Source organism: Pogona vitticeps, chromosome 1 (genome assembly GCF_051106095.1).
Source record: "Pogona vitticeps strain Pit_001003342236 chromosome 1, PviZW2.1, whole genome shotgun sequence".
Lineage (NCBI taxonomy): Eukaryota > Metazoa > Chordata > Lepidosauria > Squamata > Agamidae > Pogona > Pogona vitticeps.
Window position 1 is genome coordinate 242378588 of NC_135783.1, and position 20010 is coordinate 242398597.

A 20010-nucleotide genomic window follows, 5' to 3' on the forward strand; every position below is an offset into this window, starting at 1 on the left:
AAAGGTAAAGGAGAAATTTAAGAGAACTTCTGAGAAGCAATGCAACTATTAGACAGCTTTCTGGCTAACAGGTCGTCCTTGATCGGACAGATGGGATCATCAACTGCTCCCTCATATGCACTATAGTTTTAAATTTTTCCCACTCCAGACCACTGGCTAGGGAATCACAGGAGAAAAGGATGGAATGGAAAGGATTGTGAGGTGTTGTGGTGGCTTCAGATTTTGGAAGGGAAGAAGTCAAAAAATTCCTGAATTTAGAGGTCACTGTGTGCTTTTGTCTTACTGCTCTTGTACAAATTGGTGTAGAGGAACCTACAGTCCATCTGCTCCTCCTCTCCAAATGGGGTCTCAAGCTGAACCTGGGTTAGGAAGGAGACAAGGCTATGTGTAGGGTAACATTCCATGGGTGTGCAGAGAAAGCAGTGACTGTAATCTCTTTATGGCCACTGTGTCCTTCACCAGTAACTGACAGTATAGCTGGATCTCAATGAAAAGGACTCTCAGGTTTCTTCTCAAAAAGGAAGAGCAGGTTTCTAGTCCTTTCTGTCTGCAAAGTTTGTGGGATGACAACCTCAGATGCCAGAGACATAGTTGGAGAAGCTTTCTAGTCCCCTGGTTGCAGGACTTCAGAGTTTAGAATAGTTTTATTTTCTGGAGCTAGCAAAATTGGAATAAATCACACAAAACAAAAGATAGGGAAAATTATCTCCCAGTTGCATAACTTCTATAACCCATAGAATACAATTTTTGGCATGCAGAGTGGTATAAATAGCCCTGGGGCACAGGCAAGAGCAACAGGCATTACCTTCCTCGCTCTACTATTCGGCCCTCCCGGAGGACTAAGATGTGGTCAGCGTTCACTACTGTGGATAGTCTGCAAAGAAAGTGCCATCACTAAAGATTTTATTAAGAATCGAGAATACAACTGTGATCTTTCCGCCACCCACTGAGCTCCAAGTACACAAACTGCACAGGAGAGCTGGCTAGAATGTGCAGAATGGCAACCTGGATAGGCCCTGTTATCTCAGACATAGGTCATCCCCAGGGAAAGCAGCTACAGATATTTCTTCTGGTGCCACAAAGTAGTCTTCAGTGGATTTAGTAGTAGTGGCACAGTATTATGTGGCACAACTTAAAACACAGGTCATGTTGCATACTGATCACAATATGTGCTGAAGTGCGTAGACGTCTGTCTAGCGAGTCATGCCAGCAATGTGAATTGACAGTCAAACATATGATTTCACTTTACACACGGTGACCCTTCTATACCCACAATAGACCTGTATATCTTTTTCATCTCATGGCCAACATCTTGGAAAAAATGGAAGGTGAAGGTTAAACCGTACAGCCCACGCCTGCCCCTTCTCCCTAGTTTCAGAAAGTAGGGAGGGAAAAGGAGTAAGTAGCTGGAAGCGGCTTGGAGACCAGATACTCCAGCCACTCAGCAACCCAAACAGAACATCAGGGACGAGTTCTCATGTTGCGACATGGAATAAGCACAAAGCAAACCACTGCCACCACCATAACTTACATCCTGTGATTTTATAAAATGTATATTCTTTTCCACCAAATGTGTGTCCTCTTTTTCCACCAAAAAGATGCTCAAGGTGCTGACAATAATAATACAGGTTTCCACCTTTTTGTGACTACAGCACAGCAAGAGGGGCCAAGGACCTATATGCAAGTGACAAACCAGCATTTGGCTCTCCAACTGAAAGGTGGGTTCAGCACTCCCCCAGCTGTCATTCTGCTGAAGCCCAGGATACAAAACTTTCATGGCCTTTACCTGTGAGCCACAATGATGGTGGTCCGGTTCGCGCACACCTTAGCCAGGGATGCCTGGATATTTCTCTCAGTCTTCGTGTCCAATGCTGACGTTGCCTGTAAGATCCAGGTACAAATTGCAACTTGTGGCATCATGAGTGGGTGGGATAAGTGGCAATCATGACATCATCTGCCAATGCCATGACGGTGGCACATCTCTAAAAAGAAGCCAACCATGCCATGGTGCTACCATAAAATTCTGAGTATATTTTTTGAAAAAAAATTGAATATTAATTTCATCTACGTCCAACCTTGGATCCAATTAACTCAAAGCAGTGTGCCTGGCTCTTCTCCTTCTCCTCTCCACTTTCTATGCATTACTGTCTTTGTTACAGAACTGACAGAGGGAAGGGTAAAAACGGTGGAGAAGTCCCTTTGGGTCAGACACTATTATGGAGACTGGGAGAGATTTGCAGGTTAAGGAGAGTTAAGTATTACCCTGCTTCCTACCTCTCTTGGGGTTGGTTATAGGAGAGAAGATACAAAGTAGGGGCAAAATATGATAGCTGGCCACAAGACATGGGAAATAAAGAAATATATAACTGGTAAGTCACAGAACACTGCAGTGTGGAGTGCTTCCACTTAAGGGACTTGCCATTCCATCCCATCCAGAATTTTTGTTTCCTGGTTTTTTTCTACAAGAAAAAATCAGTCCTTACTGGACTGTTTGGGGGACAGTTTTGATCCCTTAGGATTTTTTTCTCTCCTAAAAGACACTACACACTGCTGCAAACCCAAAAGGTCTTATAGGCATGTTGGCATCACTCCTCATTATCTACATAATATGAACAACAGAGATGCTAGTTAGTGGTTAAAATCATGTTCTGTAACTTATGCCTGTGGAAAGGTATGATATCACCAGCAAGAGGCAACTTTCAGTAATTAAAAACTTCCAACTTGTGTGTCCCACAGTTTTTCACTGTCAGCACATGGAGCCTGTGGAAGCCCCAGAACAAGAGGAGTGGCTCTTTAATTACTTAAAATTTTCCCTTGCCAGTAATGTCATCCAGTAGTGGCAATCTGCAGTAATTTAAGACTTCCTCCTCTTGTCCTACAGCTCCTATGGCTTCTGTGGAATGAAAAGTCAGCAGTCAGAAAAGCTGTGGGACAGAAATAGGAAGTGTTTATTTACTGAAAATCACAACTTACTGGTGACATAATTATTTCTCTGCAGGTGTAAGCTATGCCAACAGGTATTTCAAACAGGGTTTATAATGACACATATCCTTTTACCTCATCAAAAAAGATGATCTGGGGGTTTTTCAAGACAGTGCGGGCGATGGCAACTCGCTGTTTCTCCCCACCGCTCAGCTTCAGACCTCGCTCACCAACCTGTGTATCATAACCTACCACATAAAAGCAGATAATGAGAACATTAAAATATCACATTGGACAGGGGTAAGCTTATAGGTGCCATTCTCTGACTTGTGCCATTTTGTTGAAGTACCATAAATCTTTGGCCACTTTTAGCATCTTTGTATATCTTCTAGGTTTAATCCCAAATGGGACTGGTTATCTGCACAGCTACTGTTAACAATACCAAAGTCTAGTGACCGGTGTATTTTAAAAAATTGGAAAATGGAACAGTGCAACTACTTAGTTTTGGAGGATATTCCTATTTCTCTCTCTCTGGGAATATGCATACAATTAGCATATGCTAATTGTACAGTAAAAAGGGGGCGTAGGTTACATTGCATACGTGGCAGCCTATGACAGTCCATATTTTTCAGAAGGCCACTGTCTTGCTGTATTTCTGGCTGGGAGACAGATTCATTTGGGTCAGATCAGAGAGGCACATAGGAAGGTGGTATCAGAGCACTGGTGTGACATCTAATTGTGTACTGTCTACACAAAGGATGGATAAAGGTATGGCCCTCCAGACATTGTTGGATTGCAACTGCCCACGCCCACCCCCTTCAGCCAGCAAAGCTGATAGTGAAGAATGTTGGAACTGCAGTCCACCATCACTTGAAGGGCTGAATTTTGCACACAAAGTATGTGCCCTTCCACTGGGTTACAACAGGAAAAGGAGTTTCCTGACCATAATAATCTAGAGGTGTATAGAAGCCCCCAGGATAAACAGAAAGCTTTATGGTGCAGCAGGAGGTAAGCCAGAAATGGAAAACAGTCCTTACCATCGGGGAAGGTGAGGATATGCTCATGGATATTAGCAGTGATCGCTGCCTCCACCACCTCTTCATCGGTAGCATCAATGCGACCATATCGAATGTTGTTGCGAATGGTGTCATTGAAGAGCACGGTATCCTGTGGCACCACCCCAATGTGGGAACGTACGGAAGCCTGCTTTGCCTGTGGTTGGTGGGGAGACAGAGGACAGAAGCGGTGAGAGGCAGAAGCAATGACAGAGTGGACCTAAACCCCTGTTATGGCTTGGAAAGGGGGTGTAATGTCCCTCAAGCAGCACAGTAACCTCATGGGAGAATTTGTGGCTTTTCTAAAGGTGTGCTCACCAGAGACAGCCAGGGTCTCACATCTGGGAGCGGGGAGCAAATGGCCAGGTTAGCAAAGGATCACAAAGACCACGACAGAACTTGAGATGCCTTTGCAGTCTAGAGCTACCTGTCTGAAACGCTGGAGAGGGCAGGAATCAGTACTTCTGTTGTGCAGCAGCATTTATCTGCTCTACAGAAGATGTGTGCAGGGGGATGCACCAACCCCTCCAAAGGAAACCTGAAGTGACTACAAAGCTTTGGCCAGTTTGAAAAACCAAGTACATCCAGGTTAAAAACACTATTTCGCTAAAGTAACATGGTGGGGGGAAGGGGTTGTTTTAGAGGAGAATTGTGCCTCCTAGAGGAACAATTCTCTTCTGGGAGGGGGAATACAGAAGATTATGGATCATAGTCTTCCTCAAAGGAGGGAGTTTTGGAGCCACAAAAATGGGCTACCAGCAGCCTGCAAGCCCCAGCTCTAGAATGCCTTGCCAAGGTATTTGTCCAAGCTTTAAATATGTGGAAGGGGCCTGAATAAAATGATGGCCAGAATCATGTTGCACAGCACTGCTTACCCAGTGGGAATGATGCCACTATCAGTGACAGATTGCCACTAAATAACGACTTCCTCTTTGGTTTCAGGGTACACACAGCTTGAGCACAATGAAATGAAATGGCATGCACCCCAGGAAGCCTTTAATCAGTGGCAATCTCTTGTTGATGCTGATGGTGGTGACATCATTCCCACTATGTAGGCATTATGAAAGGGGATTCACTGCTTGTGGTGAGTACACTCATCCTACTGTTGCATCTGGAAAACTGCTTTTAGATCATTTTTTATTATTTGAAAAATACAGAAAACTACTTGACAAAAGAAATGTGTGTGTGTGTGTGTCTGTGTCTGTGTCTGGACCGTGAGAAATTATGCCTCTTCAAGAGTAGTGGCAGGCAGGGGGAACCACACATTCTCAAAAAACAAGCAGACAGCAAACATCTGGAACAAACATGAAAGCCACATATTGCCCTTCAATCTCCTCCAAACCTCCACCTCCCGGGGCCCACAAAATCCTGGCACCCAGATGGGGCACTTGGAAATCTTCTCCTCTGATGTCCTGTAACTCCCCTTCCCAGTAAACCTGGGTGGCCAGAGGAGTGGTGGAGGCAAGCTGGAGCTAACACCTGCCCCAGAGCACACCCTTCATCCATCTCTAAATCGATCACACATGTTTGCTTTTCATGAAGCAGGAATTAAGCAGCTGGATAGTGGCAACAAAAGCCCTGAGTGATAACAGGAGAAATGTTTTTGTACAAGCTTATCTCCCGCTCCCAAATTAAGTCCACTTAATTTCTATCAAAAATGACTACAATGTAGCACATCATCCTGGACAGCCAAACAGTCTTTGCGCTATGCAGCCCACGTTAAGAGAATCATTCTGTCTCTTTCTGTGAGTATTTCCAGACAAGTGACTCTCAGCAATCTCAATCAGAAGAAAATGAAGAGCAATTCCGTATCTTTTTTCCTTAACAGTGTTCTCTTCCTGGAAGGAAGGAATGATGGAAGAAGTGCCAGGAAGACACAGGAGATTTACAAACTGACCCATGTTTTCATCGGGACCCTGTGTAAAAACTCAGAAGAAAAACATGTAATTGCCTAGTAAAAGTCTGATCCATGACTAAGCCATGGACTGTGGCATGTGTGTACAGGGCACAATCACATGTGATTCACTTGACTCATGGCATGTATGTCAACATCTGGCTGTGAATATGTGACTACAATCCTAACACACATAGACAAGGGATTAATCCTCACTGAACACATTGGGAGTTATATCTGAATACATACACACAAGATTGTGCTGCAAAAATCTCATTTTGAATGTTGCCAACATTTGCTAGCAACTGCATTCTATACAGGATAACCAGTCTCTGACAAATCTGACATCAGAAATGTATGTGTGTGTGGGGGGCGGCGGTGCAGGGGCGGGGCTTCAACCTTCCAGGATACTGTATCAATACACCTAAGGTGGCCACTCTTGGATAATGGAACTTCAAAGGTAGATCTCAGGGCAAATCAGCTCATCTCTGCAAGGATGTCTACAGTATCACTTAGCTACTGTTTTCTGAACAGACGTTGCTGCAATAATTATTACTGCCTGGTGGTTTAGTCTTTATTTTGATTCCCTCCAAATTCACTGTTTACTATCCTGTCCTCTCATTTAAGTGTATGTGCATGCATACCAACTAAGGTAATGTTTCATGAACGTCATACATGGACAGTATTCACAAACATTTACACTATAATAAGCACTTGCTAGCGTTTAAGGGACCTTAAGATGCTTTGTTGCTTTTGTTACAACAGACTAAGCCAGCCAGCCCTCTGACAATTGAGAAATAGCATCACTCTTACCAATCCTGTATACCTGCAGCCTTTTTCTATTCTTCAACTACCGTAGTTCTATCATTTCTTTTGGAAGGAAAGGGGAAGCAATTGAAACTGCAGATAATGTTCACAGACTGTTTTAAACCTTTGTGCGGTTTTTCACTGAGAACCATAACTCTCACAACACCATTCTCCACCCTCACACATGCCCCGACTCATTTGGGTGCAGCCACTTTCCTTGACTTGTGACATCATAAACCTGATCACCACGCCTTGCTCTAAGATGGATGGCTTTCTGTGTCCCACTGAGCTGTCACGAGGTCTTCCATGTCACGCCTGGAACAGCCTTATTACCTTTGAGATATCTTGTCCATCAATTCGGATGCAGCCTCCCCACACATCATAGAAGCGGAACAGCAGGCGAAGAATGGTACTTTTCCCAGAGCCGGAGGGCCCCACCTCAGTAAGGAGAGGAGAAGAGATGCTGTATTGATACATATAAAACTCATGGAAAGGAATGGTAAGCAGGCAGAAATCCTATGGTCTAGCCCTTTCAAAGACCCCTCTTTGTTGGGATGCTGTCACTACCTCATTTGCAGAGAAAAGTGTGTGATTAGCTATTGGCAAACATCATTAATTGCAGCAGTACTTAGTTCATTTCCCCTTACCAGTGCTAGGGTATGCCCAGGCATCACACTGAAGGAAACATCATGTAGGATTTCCCTCCTGGGAGGGGAGCAAACAAAAGAGAGATATTAGACATCTCTAAACTACCGTCATTCTGCTGAGGCCACCTGCACCTCCATTTACATCCCCCTCGGGATGTGGTGACGCTGCGGGCTAAACCGCAGAAGCCTGTGCTGCAGGGTCAGAAGACCAGCAGTTGTAAGATCGAATCCACACGACGGAGTGAGCTCCCGTCGCTTGTCCCAGCTCCCGCCAACCTAGCGGTTCGAAAGCATGCAAATGCAAGCAGATAAATAGGGACCGCTTCGGTGGGAAGGTAACAATGTTTCGTGTCTAAGTCGCACTGGCCATGTGACCACGGAAGATTGTCTTCAGACAAAACGCTGGCTCTATGGCTTGGAAACAGGGATGAGCACCGCCCCCTAGAGTCGGACACGACTGGACAAAAAATTGTCAAGGGGAACCTTTACCTTTACCTAGACATTAAGCTCCACCACTCCATTTCAGATTATGTGCAAACAACTCTATGAGAGTGCAAAGAAGCACAGAAATGTTTCATACAGAGCCCCTGACCTGGACTGTCTCCAGACTATTTTTCCTTCATCACTTGTGCAAACTAAGTATATCGCTAACAACAGGAATGTTCCATATAGAGGATCCCTGTGAAAGGGTTTAAGAAGTGGCTGAGTGAAGAAATGGCTACATAACACATGTATAAGGTAGAATAGAAGTCCACAGGTGTTGCATTTTACTGGGCCCCAAGTTTCCCTCAAGAGGCCTGGTTCTCACCATGCTTGCTTTCAATCAGGAAGGAGGTGCAAAAGATATTTCTTTCTAGTGGTCTTTATCTCACTTGGCAAGAATTCCCATGTAAATGTCTGGCAAGGGGCCATATGCCTCGTGGCTATGCTTCCACACTCCCCCTTTTTGCAACTACTCTACGTCATTATGTGTCCCTTACTTCTTCATGACAAAGCCCAATCCCTCATTTCCAGATCTCCTATGTGTACCAATTGTTCTCTGCCTTCCTCCTTACCCTTCCACGTAGCCAAAATAGACGTTTTCAAATTCCAGACGTCCTGCCAAAAAACGGAGATCCCCAGCACCTGGTTCATCCTTCACCTGCAAGCAAACACATCAATGATATCATGCGTAGCCAGGGTGCCACTAGTTAAAGCCACATGTTCCTCTGAATGAGCAGGTAGGAATGTGGCCAAGAATTTGACCTTGGAAGAGTTTATTTTGATTATGGGAGGGTTTATTCTTATAACTTGTGAACACTTTGCTCCTGTTGTGAGGATCCACCACAGCTCAGTGTTAAAGCGCATGGCCTGCATTCAAGAAGCCCAGATTCAATTCTTGAATCTTGCAGCAGATTCAATTCTCGCAGCCCAGATTCAATTTTTGAATCTCCCTTTAAAAGATCAGGGAGCAGAAAAAGTAAAAAATATCTGTTGGAAACCCGAAAAGTCTACTGCTGGTTAGATAGGCAGGACTGAGTTAGATTGACTAATTGGCCTGGTAAGAGGCAGCACCCTATGCTCCAGTATAGGAACCCAAGATGCTTGGCTGCCTGACGAAAAGATGATAGTGCACATGTATATTACACACCACTTATGTTCACAGAAGCAGGCTGTATTGGTAATGAAATTGACAGTTTACCTACCTCTAATTGTAGTTCTTCGAGTGGACCTCTGTGATTCACACTATGGGTAATCCGCGCATGCGTGGAGCCTCGTTGGAATATTCCAGAGCTTCTGCGGTAGCAAAGGAAAATACATTAGTATAGACCCCGCCCCCCTGGTACCTTGGGGTCAAGGCTCTCCCTTCAGTTAGGTCAATCACGGCATAAAGAAAAGGGTGTGACAGTGGGAAGGCCAGATCGGGACGTGTGAATCACAGAGGTCCACTCGAAGAACTACAATTACAGGTAGGTAACCCATTGTTCTTCTTCGTGACCTCTGTGAATCACACTATGGATGACTAAAAAGCAATCGTACCCGGAGGAGGGTGTCACACCAAGGTAGATGATAACACAGCATGCCCAAAAGCAGCATCAGATTACTGCTGAATGTCCAATCTGTAGTGATTGATGAATGTGGACGGCTGTGACCATGTTGTAGTGGCACAGATGTCTGGTACGGGGACGCCCCAAAGAAATGCCGTAGATGTTGCCAACACCCTAGAATGAGGGCGGATACTCTGTGGTGCTGGAACTCGAGCAAGCTGATAAGCAAGCTGGATGGTAGACGCAACCCAGTTAGATATTCTCTGCGAGGTAACTTGAAGACCCTTGGCAGGAAGTTGGTAGCTGACACAAAGTCTAGCTGAGTGTCTGAAGGATTGAGTGCGGGCTATGTAAAAAGCCAGAGCCTGTCTTACGTCCAGAGTACAGAGGATCCTTTTTTGACGAGTAGAAGGAGACAGAAAAAAAAAGAAAGAAGAACTAAAGGTTGGAATAGGTGGAACTGGGAGGCAACCTTGGGTAGAAAAGAAATATCTACAACTTTATCTGGGTAAAACTGGAGATAAGGGTAGTCAGAACTTAAGGCCGCAAGTTCACTAGGACGTTGAGCTGACGTGATGGCCACAAGAAATATCATTTTGAAGGTAAGCAACCTGAGGTCAGTTGACGCCACGGGCTCAAACAGGGCCCTTGTAAGTTGTCGAAGGACCAATGTCAGTGACCAGTGAGATGGTCGAAGGTGGACATCTATGGTAGAGGTGTGATGGCTCCTTGAGGAAATGTTTCAGAGTAGGGTGTCTGAAAAACTTAGTTGCCGGAGAGTTTGGTGGTTGATAAGCCACAACTGCAGAAAGGTAGACCTTGAGGGATGAGAGAGAAAGACCCTTAGTTTTTAACTGCAATTAAAAATAAACATAAGACAGTGGTAAAAGAGGAGTTGGTTGAGGAAAAAGATGACGCTGCAATAAAAGCTTTACTTTTACTTTACTTTACTTTATTTAGATTTATACCCCGCCCTTCTAGACAAAGTCTACTCGGGGCGGCTTACAAAAATGCTTGACATTTTTTCCATTTATACATACAGGCCTTCATAGTTGAAGGTTTCTTTGCATGATGAATGACATCAGTGAGGCTGAATCCTCCACGCTGCGAGCTGAAGAGCAGGGAGATCTGGGTGGAGAATTTTATTTTTGTTCTGTATGAGCAAGTGAGGTAGACAGGGCAGGTGATAAATGTTGGACGACAGCTGGTGGAGAATTGGGAACCATGACTGTCGCAGCCACCATGGACCTTTCAGGATAGTATTAGGCCTGTCCTGCTGAAACCGGACTACAGCTTTGTGGAAGAGCGGGAATAGCAGAAACAGGTAAATGAGTGACTTGGGCCAATGGCCAATGAATGCGTATCCGTGGGAGTTCTTGCCTGCTCCTGTGTGGGAGCAGTTAACGCTTATATTTCCAGTTTACTGGGGTGGGGGAGGCCAAAGAGGTTGGTGGTGAGTGTGCCCTATCATTTGCACAGGGACAGAAAAACAGATTGATCTACATAGCTTCCATTTGTGGGCTTGTGATTTTTTTCAACTGAGAAAATCTGCCAGATTGTTGTCTTGACCGGCTTATATGTATTGCCGTTAGACAAATGTGATGAGAGAGGCACAATACCCACAGGTTAACAGCGAGGTTTAAAAGACTTGGGGAGTGAGTGTCCCCTTATTTGAAAATATAATACATCATGGTGGTGTTCTCTGCGGCTATCTGAACCAATTTGCCCATGAGATGGGTTTTGAAAGCTCTGCAAGCCTTTATTAGTGTTAAGAGTTCCAGCTCGTTGATACTCGTATGGAGGAGTTTCTCTCTTTGTGACTACCAGGCATGGATTTGCAGGGATTTGCAATGGGCACCCCAGTCGGTAAGGCTGGCATCTGTAGTAACCTGGATTTGTGGACGGGATTGTTGAAAGGGCCGTCCCATCGTCAGGCTCTGAGTGGAGTGCCACCATGCAAGCTCGGAGGCAAGTTCTGGAGTGACTCGCAGCAACATATGTGGTGAGTCTGTCAATGGGTTGAACAAGACCTGGAGTTATCTTATTTTGAGGCGAACTTGCTGAACCACAGCAGTCATGGGCAACCCAGTGCCTAAAACACGTTGGACTCTTAAAGCAAACACGAGCGCATGAGGAGTGAAGGCATGTAGTAAGGAGATTAGATTGAGGCATTTGTCTGTTGGAAGAAACGCCCAAGCATGTTTGGAGTCTATAATTGCTCCTATATAATGAACCAGCCTTAGGGGTTTTAACTTGGATTTGTGTAGATTTACTGCAAGGCCAAGATCCTGGAGAAGAGACAAAGTGAAGGGAATATCTCGTTGTGCTTCGTGAAGGGAGCATGCAACAAGCAGCCAGTCATCGATGTACAGGGAGATGTGAAGTTTGAGGTAAGCTGCCACAGGGGCCATGCATTTGGTGAATACTCGGGGAGCTGTTGTGAGTCTGAATGGAAGTCATTTGAATTGGTAGGCCTGAGTTCTGAGTTGGAAGCATAAGTAGGGCGAATGGAGACATGAAAAAAAGGCGTCTCTGAGGTCTATGACTACGAACCAGTCTTTTCTGCAGAGTAAGGGGAGGACAGACTTGAGGGTAACCATGTGGACCTTGGTGGTAGTGATGTATTGATTTTACTACCTGAGGTTGAGGACGTCGAGAAGGCCTCCATCTTTTTTGGGGATGGTGAAATAGCGAGAGAAAAACCTATGACTGCATGTTGTAGTGGTATTGGTTCTATGGCGTCCTTGAGCAGTAACAATTATACAGTGGTGCCTCGCTTAACGGGCACCCTGTTTAACGACGAAATCGCATAGCGATGAAGAATTTGCGATCGCTTTGCGATGTTCCCTATGAGAAAAAATCGCTTTGTGATGATCGATACCCTGCTTCGCTTACCGATCATCGCATAGCGATGATTTCCCAACAGCTGATCGGCGGTTCCAAAATGGCTGCCGGGTTAAAAAAAATGGCCGCCCGCTGTATTTTGGGACGGATTCCTTGCATACCGGGCAGTGAAAATGGCCGCCGTATGGAGGATTTTCGCTTTAAGGTGAGTTTTTAGCCCACAGGAACACATTGAAGGGGGTTCAATGCATTCCTATGGCCTTTTTAAAATCACATAGCGACAAAATCGCTTTGCAGCGATTTTTGCTGCACAGATTATCGTCGCTATGCGAGGCACCACTGTATTTCTTTTTGTAGAGTATGCAATGGAGGTGTGATGGTGGGGGAAACTGGTGGAATTCAATGTACAGTAGTACCCGTTTCTTATGATGGAGAGCACTCCGGCATCTGTAGTGATGTCTTTCCATGTAGGTAAATGCTTCCAAAGGGGAGGAGGAGAGGTGGGAAGTGGTATTGGGATCTCAGCTGGCTGGATGTCAAACATGATGCTTAGGCTTAAGCTCACTGCACGCAATTGTGGTTTGTTGGCGAGCTTTGGCTCAGTAAGGTTGTTGTGTGTAGTAAGGCACATAAGATGTTTTTCTTTGAGGTTCTTGTTGAAATATTTCATAGGAGGTGTAAGGGCTGCACCACTGATTCCACTGAGGGCATTGCTGGTATGTGGGGTAGAATCCCAAAGGCCTGGCAGTTGTCCTCTTTTTCTGAACATTCTCAAGAATGTCATCAGTCTCGGCGTTGAAGAGATCAACTCTATCAAATGCGAGATCTTTAATGTGCGCACGTGCATCCTCAGCTAGACCCACAGTTCTAGGTTAAGAGAAACATCAAAGCGCTACAGAGGTAGCCATTGATTCAGGTGCAGCATCAACTGTATGTCTAGCAGATAGCATCTGTTGTTTTGCCATTGAAAGACCCTCTTGTTGAAAAGTTGTGCCAAGACCCTTTTATCTTCAGGGAGAGCATCAATAAAGATAGACATATTGTCCAGAGAAAACGTTGGTAGGTGCCCATAGCTCCCTGATAGTTGGCAACTCTCATGGTGAAGGCGGCAGAACAGTATAGCTATTTGCCCATGGAGTCAATGCGCCTGCTATCTTTATTAGTATTTGTCTGTGTCGAGAGTGAGATTGTGAAGCTTTGACGAATATGGAATTGGGAGCTGGTTGTTTCAGTAAAAGACTGTGCCCGGATCATGTACTCAATAAAGGTTGTCTATGTGTTTTGACACCAAATGAGATTATGCTGGTTTGGTCGAAGAATATCTAGCTGTGCTCACGAGAGAAGAGGGCATGGAGATATGGACCGGTGTGATAGTATCTTTAGAGATGGGATCATAAATATGATCTGCTGCTCCAGTAGTGGGTTTATGGATTTGTAGGTCGAGGTTTATGGCCATACAAATCATTAGTGAGCATAGGTTTGAAAATCCTCTACTGGTGATGGAGGGTCTGTGTCTGCCAGGTCAACATCCAGTGATGTTAAAAGTCCTGATGGTGTTTGAGGCCTGGAACCATGATCAGATGGATCAGCATCATGCGTTGAGTCAATCAACTATCTATTGATATCAATGTTGAGCAGCTGGTTTTCAAAATATTGGTGTCGACACAGAGCTGTTGATGTTGAAGGGGTGTCGGTGGGCAGGGGTCAATATCGAGGGTCTTTGATCAGTATCAATGTCAAAGGTCCATCCATGGACATGGGTCGATAGCGAGGGTCTTTGATCAGTATCAATATCAAAGGTCCGTCCTTAAGACATGGGTCGATAGTGAGGGTCCTCAACTGCCCCGACCTGGAAGGTGTGTCCATGGACAGCGTTCAATATCAAGGATCATAAATATCGAAAGGGTTGGTACTGAGGTGTGTCAAGATGGAGGTTATTGTCAGTGTCCAGGGAGCTGTGAAGGTGGTAAAGGCGTCGATGGACCACACTGTATTATGGTGGAATAGACTGATGCCGGTGACGCTGAGTGGGATGATCGCTTGTGGTCCTCCTAATGGAGAAGAAAATAGTAACTTGCTGTGCTGCAACATACCCGGAGCTGAGGAGTATTGATCGGCTTGGTTGGGGCTCTTAGGTGCTGGCAGATAAGAGGTGCCAGGTAGTCCTGGGCAATCATGGTAATAAGATCACTTTGACACCGAAGGCTCCCTAGCAGAGACATCCCACAGGGGTAGTGCCGCCGGACCAGGAAGAGCGACTGTCCAATAGTGTTTGGAGGGCTTCTCCATTAGGCACTGATCAGGGCAAACGGCATCCCAATGATGGTGCTGAGTGTGAGCCCTTTCCCTGCGAGAAGGCAAGCGGATGCTCATATACTGTAGGCTTGATGCCTTTGCTGATGTGCCGGAGGCCGAGGCGGTAGGCCTGCAGGGGCAGAGCAAGGCACAGTTTCTGGTTGCGTTTAGTGCCATGCATGTCTGACGAGGAAATTTGTGAAGATTCACTCAGAGAGCCCGAGGACTGTCGCGGCTATTAGGGGAAGCCTTGAGTCAATCAACATGCTGTTCCTATTCGGGAGACTGCGATGGCGAGGTTGATGAGGTGGAAGTGCCTCCTCATCTGAAAGAGAACCAACGTAGATGAGGTTTCTAGACTCTGGTGGTTGTGGAGTTGGGGAAACAGTTTTGGAAGGCTTCAATTTCAAAGACCTAGCCTTCTTCGGAGGTGATGTTTCCATGCACGGTTTTCTCTTAGAGGCTCTTTTCGCTGTCGAGGGTTTCGACGTCGAATGTTTGGCTTTGTGCACTCGCGTGACCGTCGATATTGAGGGCAGAGTAGATTATCGATTGGAACAATATGGAGTAGCTGACAGGCGCTGTTTTGTTGCTTTGGAAGCAGCTTCATCCATGGCTTTAGGGATTGCTCCCAGAGCTGAAGCTTGAGTCTAGAGAGGCAACTGCGGAGAACTCTGCGTTTAAAGTTTTTGCAGTGAGGGGACAAGGCAATTTGATGGCCTCACTGAGGCAAAAAAGGCATTTAGGGAAGCCATCAGAGAGCGGGATCTCGTTATCGCAGGCTACGCAGCTTTTAAATGGGCCTGAAAAGGCCATGAACCGAGAACTGGTTTTGAAAAGAAAACAACGGAAAGGTGGGGGACACTTTGGCCCTAAGGCCAGAGCGTATCTTGTTTTGAAAATAATAAGGATAACAATAATAAATAAAGTTCAATAACTTTCCTACTTTCATTTTCAGATTTCTCACAGAAGCAACAATTGAGGCTTCTCAATGTGGCGGTTGAAAGAAACTGAAGGGAGAGCCTTGGTGCCAAGGTACATATACCAGGGGGGAGGGGTCTATGCTAATGTATTTTCTTTTGCTACTGCAGAAGCTCTAGAGTATTCCGATGAGGCTCCACACATGTGTAGATTACCCATAGTGTAATTCACAGAGGCCACGAAGAAGAACTTGTTTTGATACTGGCAATGGCACAATGTCATCTCCATGAACAGAAGGATTCAGAATAGGCTATTCTGTCTCCATAGCTCTGTTCTTCAGTATTATCTTTCCACTCCTTTCCCTCAAAATGGTCTAATCATAAGGTCAGCCCTGTTCCAGGTATATAATTCATGAAGGTTAAGGAACAGGTCTTAATGGCAGCATTCCAGCAGTCAAAATAAATGCCTCGTCTCAAAATGGAGGATGAGGCTTTGCTCCTGAACACTTACCCTCCATACAATAATCTAATACATGTTAAGAGACACATGACTGTGGTCTGAAGGCATGATCCCATATATTAACTCTCTGTAAACCACCTTTGTTTTCAAGCAAACAATTACTTTTTATTTCAACAGTTGGACCTGGAGCAAAGCAGAAATGCAAGACTTCATGAGCCACTGTGGTTTAATGGTCAGACTGTAGAACCGGAACATAGGAGATCCAGGTTCTGGTCCATATTCTGCTATACTGAAATTCACCAGGTGATCTTGGGCCAATGATTATGAGAACAGAACAAGCATATGATGGCTGTAAGGACAAAGTGGGGAGGAGAAGAACCTTGAGCTTACTGGTAAAAAGGGAGAATATTACATAACAGATAAACAAATGTAACCATCTCCATTTTTGCCCTACTACCTGATGTCATGTGGGGAAAACAACAAGGGATAGGACCTCAGCACTGTGTCTCTTTGGGTCCAGGGAGGGACAACAGGATGGGAGCACATCTGTGTAGAATCACAGCAGAGGTATAGCTTGAAGTTACCTCCTGTTCCTCACTGAAGAGATCAAACATGTTCTCCATGTCAACAAAGGAAGACTGGATCATTCTGAAAGGAGAAATTGAGCTTCCAGTGTACCATTTGCAAGCAACTGGGTTAGGCTGGGGAGCGGGGGGGGGGGGGAGAAGTAGAATAATGGACGATCCCACTCACTCTCTGGCATGAAAAGAGAAGACGGTGGGACAGCCATGTACTCACATTCTCAAATACAGCAATAAATTAGACCTCAAGCATGAAAGCAAGCCGCATTTGTCACGCCTCCTCCAGCGGCAAATGTTCCCAAACCATTAACACATGTTCATACACTAAAAGATATCACACCTCCTTTGTAGTCATTTCCGATACTTAAGAGGTAAGGGAAGCAAGAGGGCAACCCAACCTTTTAGGGGAAAAAGAACACTTTTTAGGCACACAAAACCCCAAATGCTGCAGAAGGGTTCAATTCCTAAGTCCGAATTCAGCTTCCTAGGGCGAAGGGAAACTTAGGAAACACTCCCAAGAGAAAGGAGAATGATGGGCAAAATGTTCCATCTTAGAAGCTCAGATTTATGCAAATCCCTGCAAGGGATCTTGCCAGCAGAGGGGAAGCAAACAAACTTGGAGTAGATTTTTGGCTGTTTCCCCCTTCCAAGGGGCTTTTTAAGAACTTTGAAAACAACCACCTTCTGTTGCAAACAATGGGAAAGAAAAAGGTCAGATCAGCTCCGGTGTCATTCTTAATCCCCACCACTTCGTCAGGGCACGATTGGGCTCTCATCTTCCCCCCTCCCTTCCCACGGCCACACACCCCTCCAAGATCACAGTTTCAATCTGGTTGGAATGAATCATCACAGAAATCTCTTGTGTAAGTTCTCTGATCTCCACCTCTGAAGCTGGAACTTTATGCAAGATCTGGGTAAGGGAGATCCAATTATTCCTACAGCACTAGGAAGGAGTTCCAAAGACCATAGGACTGGACCTTTAATGATGTTCTCCTTTCATTGCTGGAACAGTAAAGGGCTCAAGCAAAACAAACGCATGTAACCAGGAGAGCAAAAGACTGTTGTCTTTGCTAGGACAGAGCTGCAGGAAACAGGAATAACCATGTTCTGTAACTTGTAATTGACTTTACTTTTGAGAAACCCAATATGGAACTTAATATTCAGTGTACTGTCAAGATTAGCCCACCACAAAACAAAGTGCAAATTTAGGATTATATTCTACATTACTGAACTGTATGGTTATTTCCATTCAGCCTGAACATCCTATTTTAATATGTATAACAATAAGGCAAAAAGGATGCTACTGAATTATACTTGTCCCCATTTCCCCCCCCCACCCCAACATGGCAATTATATCTTTTAATTTTAACACTCGGGGAAATTGAGCAATTAAAAAAAAAACCCACAGATTTCCACTGCCCTCTGAGTGGCATTTGCCTGTTACAAACAAAATTGAATCATGGAAGCAGGAAAGTTAGGTAATTTGCTGAGACGTTTACAACTCAGTTTTCCATTTTTTTCTGTATATAGAGAAAAAGATCTCTCCAATAGCATCAACACATTTCTATCTGAAACATACTGAGGAAAACAGTCTTAACTATAAGGTTACCTGTAATAAGTGCCAAACCAATTCAGTGGAGTATACAACTGGATGATGTATGTGCCAAAGAGAACATAGTCACCCACCTGGAGGGAAGAGAAATGCAGGTGAGAGAAACAATGTTGGTATTTCCCTGTGGTCACATGTAGTGGAAGATTTTACATTTGTGTCTTTGTAACTCACAACACACATTCCACCCATCCCAACCCTGAATCATGAGGGCCAGAAATATTAATCTGAGAAACAAAAAATAAGGAAGGTATGTTCTCTGCTTCTGTGACGGTTGTTCCATGCCTCTTAAGTTGCTTCTGGTTTATGAAAACTGCAGGGCACCCAATGTATCTTAAAGCTAGAAAACCTTTTTGTTGTTGTTGACCTTTAAACCAAGCTCTTGTTCTTTACAATTTACATTTAACTCTTTTCACCTTAATGTAGGAGTACAGTCCCCCCCTTTAACCTCCTCTTCTGTTTTTTTTTTAAAACCTCTTCTTGTCTCCCACCATTAGGATTATATTCCATGTGGGAATGTGTGCTTTCACATCTGGAACACAAACCCAAAACATGCTGGTCTCTTTCTTCTGATGTTGGTGGAAACTAGCTCCCATTTGGTGAGTTCCCCCACCCTGCTGCTCTTAGATCTCTTAATTGGTGACAAACCTTTTCCGGCCTGGGCTCTTGTTTGCCATAGCTTTTGTTCTCAAAGACAGATCTGCTTCTCCAATCTGTTTTTGTTTTAATCTTCTGTACCCTCAGCTGCCCATTTTCTCAGCATGAGTTGAGCCCTACCTTTGGTCTCTGTTTAGCACTGAATTCTGTGAGCACTAATTAGTTTTCACAAGCACTTTTCAGACATGGCAAAGCTTTGTTATCCTCAGACATCCCTTTGCAGAACTCCACCTGACTATATTCTACATGTCCTCATGGCTCTTGCTTGGCAAGCCCATCCACCTCCATAGTTCTCCAAAGAACTGTAAGAGCTTTTCTGCATCAGACCAAAGGGCCATCTGATCCAGAATTCTCTTCCTCTGTGGCCAGCCACATGACTCTGGAAAGCTACAGGGAGGAGAGAAGCACGATATGATCCCCTTCCTTCCTTCCTTCCTTCCTTCCTTCCTTCCTTCCTTCCTTCCTTCCTTCCTTCCTTCCTTCCTTCCTTCCTTCCTTCCTTCCTTCCTACCTACCTACCTACCTACCTACCTACCTACCTACCTACCTACCTACCTACCTACCTACCTACCTACCTACCTATCTATCTATTGCAACTAGTATTTAGGAGGACACTGCTTCCACTACTGGAGGGAATCTATATGCATGGGTAGCCTCTGATAGCTCTTCCATCCATGAACTTATCCAACCCCTTCTACAAGCCATCCAGATTGTCAGACTTCACTACATCCCTCTCGACCTATAAATGTCCTGCAGATATCAGAGAGCTAGCAGAAGCTACAGTGTTGAGAAACATTCACCCTTGTGTGTCCGTGGCGACATTCTAAAGAGATCAATGCCTGTATAGAGATATCACTTGCATCCCGAAAACTAACAGATGCAGCTGTAGTAACAGGCTGAGCGGTTGTCCTTTTCTATATGCTGACTTGATTTTATTGTGTCGGGCAGGTACAGGCAAAGTACAGCCCATGTAACCCTCCATCCCCTAGTTTCATTGGTCCCAGAACTCGATCCGGTCCCCCTCTTAGCTGATGGGAAGTAGGGAGGAATTCCAAAAAGGAGAAATTAATCACTCTTGGAGGTCCCTATACCTTTAAAGCAAGGTATAGGGGCTAGCTTTAATATATGCATCTGGGTCTTCCAGTTCTTTTCCTGATATCAGATATGTGCTTCTGTTTCCATTTTTGGGGCAAAATGGAGAAAAATCAAAGAAATCAAATTTCCAGTGGAAATGCAGGCCACAGGAGGTCTTAGGCAGACAACATTGGCTGCTCAACCCACCTAATTTGCCC

The 20010-nt window shown here is 44.9% G+C and overlaps 1 protein-coding gene across 4 annotated transcripts in view; it reads right to left on the reverse strand.

Annotated features, from left to right (window-relative positions):
- Positions 1 to 20010, reverse strand: part of ABCB6 (ATP binding cassette subfamily B member 6 (LAN blood group)) — a 46362-nt gene that overhangs the window by 1072 nt on the left and 25280 nt on the right. For all 4 annotated transcript variants that reach the window (XM_072985327.2, XM_072985328.2, XM_072985326.2 and 1 more), the window contains 9 exons: positions 18062 to 18138; positions 16456 to 16519; positions 8381 to 8466; positions 7326 to 7383; positions 7012 to 7116; positions 3960 to 4134; positions 3058 to 3170; positions 1787 to 1881; positions 806 to 874 (listed from right to left, as the gene is read on the reverse strand). In XM_072985327.2, the coding sequence (XP_072841428.2) occupies positions 806 to 874; positions 1787 to 1881; positions 3058 to 3170; positions 3960 to 4134; positions 7012 to 7116; positions 7326 to 7383; positions 8381 to 8466; positions 16456 to 16519; positions 18062 to 18138 (842 nt within the window). The remainder of the gene's footprint in view (positions 1 to 805; positions 875 to 1786; positions 1882 to 3057; positions 3171 to 3959; positions 4135 to 7011; positions 7117 to 7325; positions 7384 to 8380; positions 8467 to 16455; positions 16520 to 18061; positions 18139 to 20010) is intronic.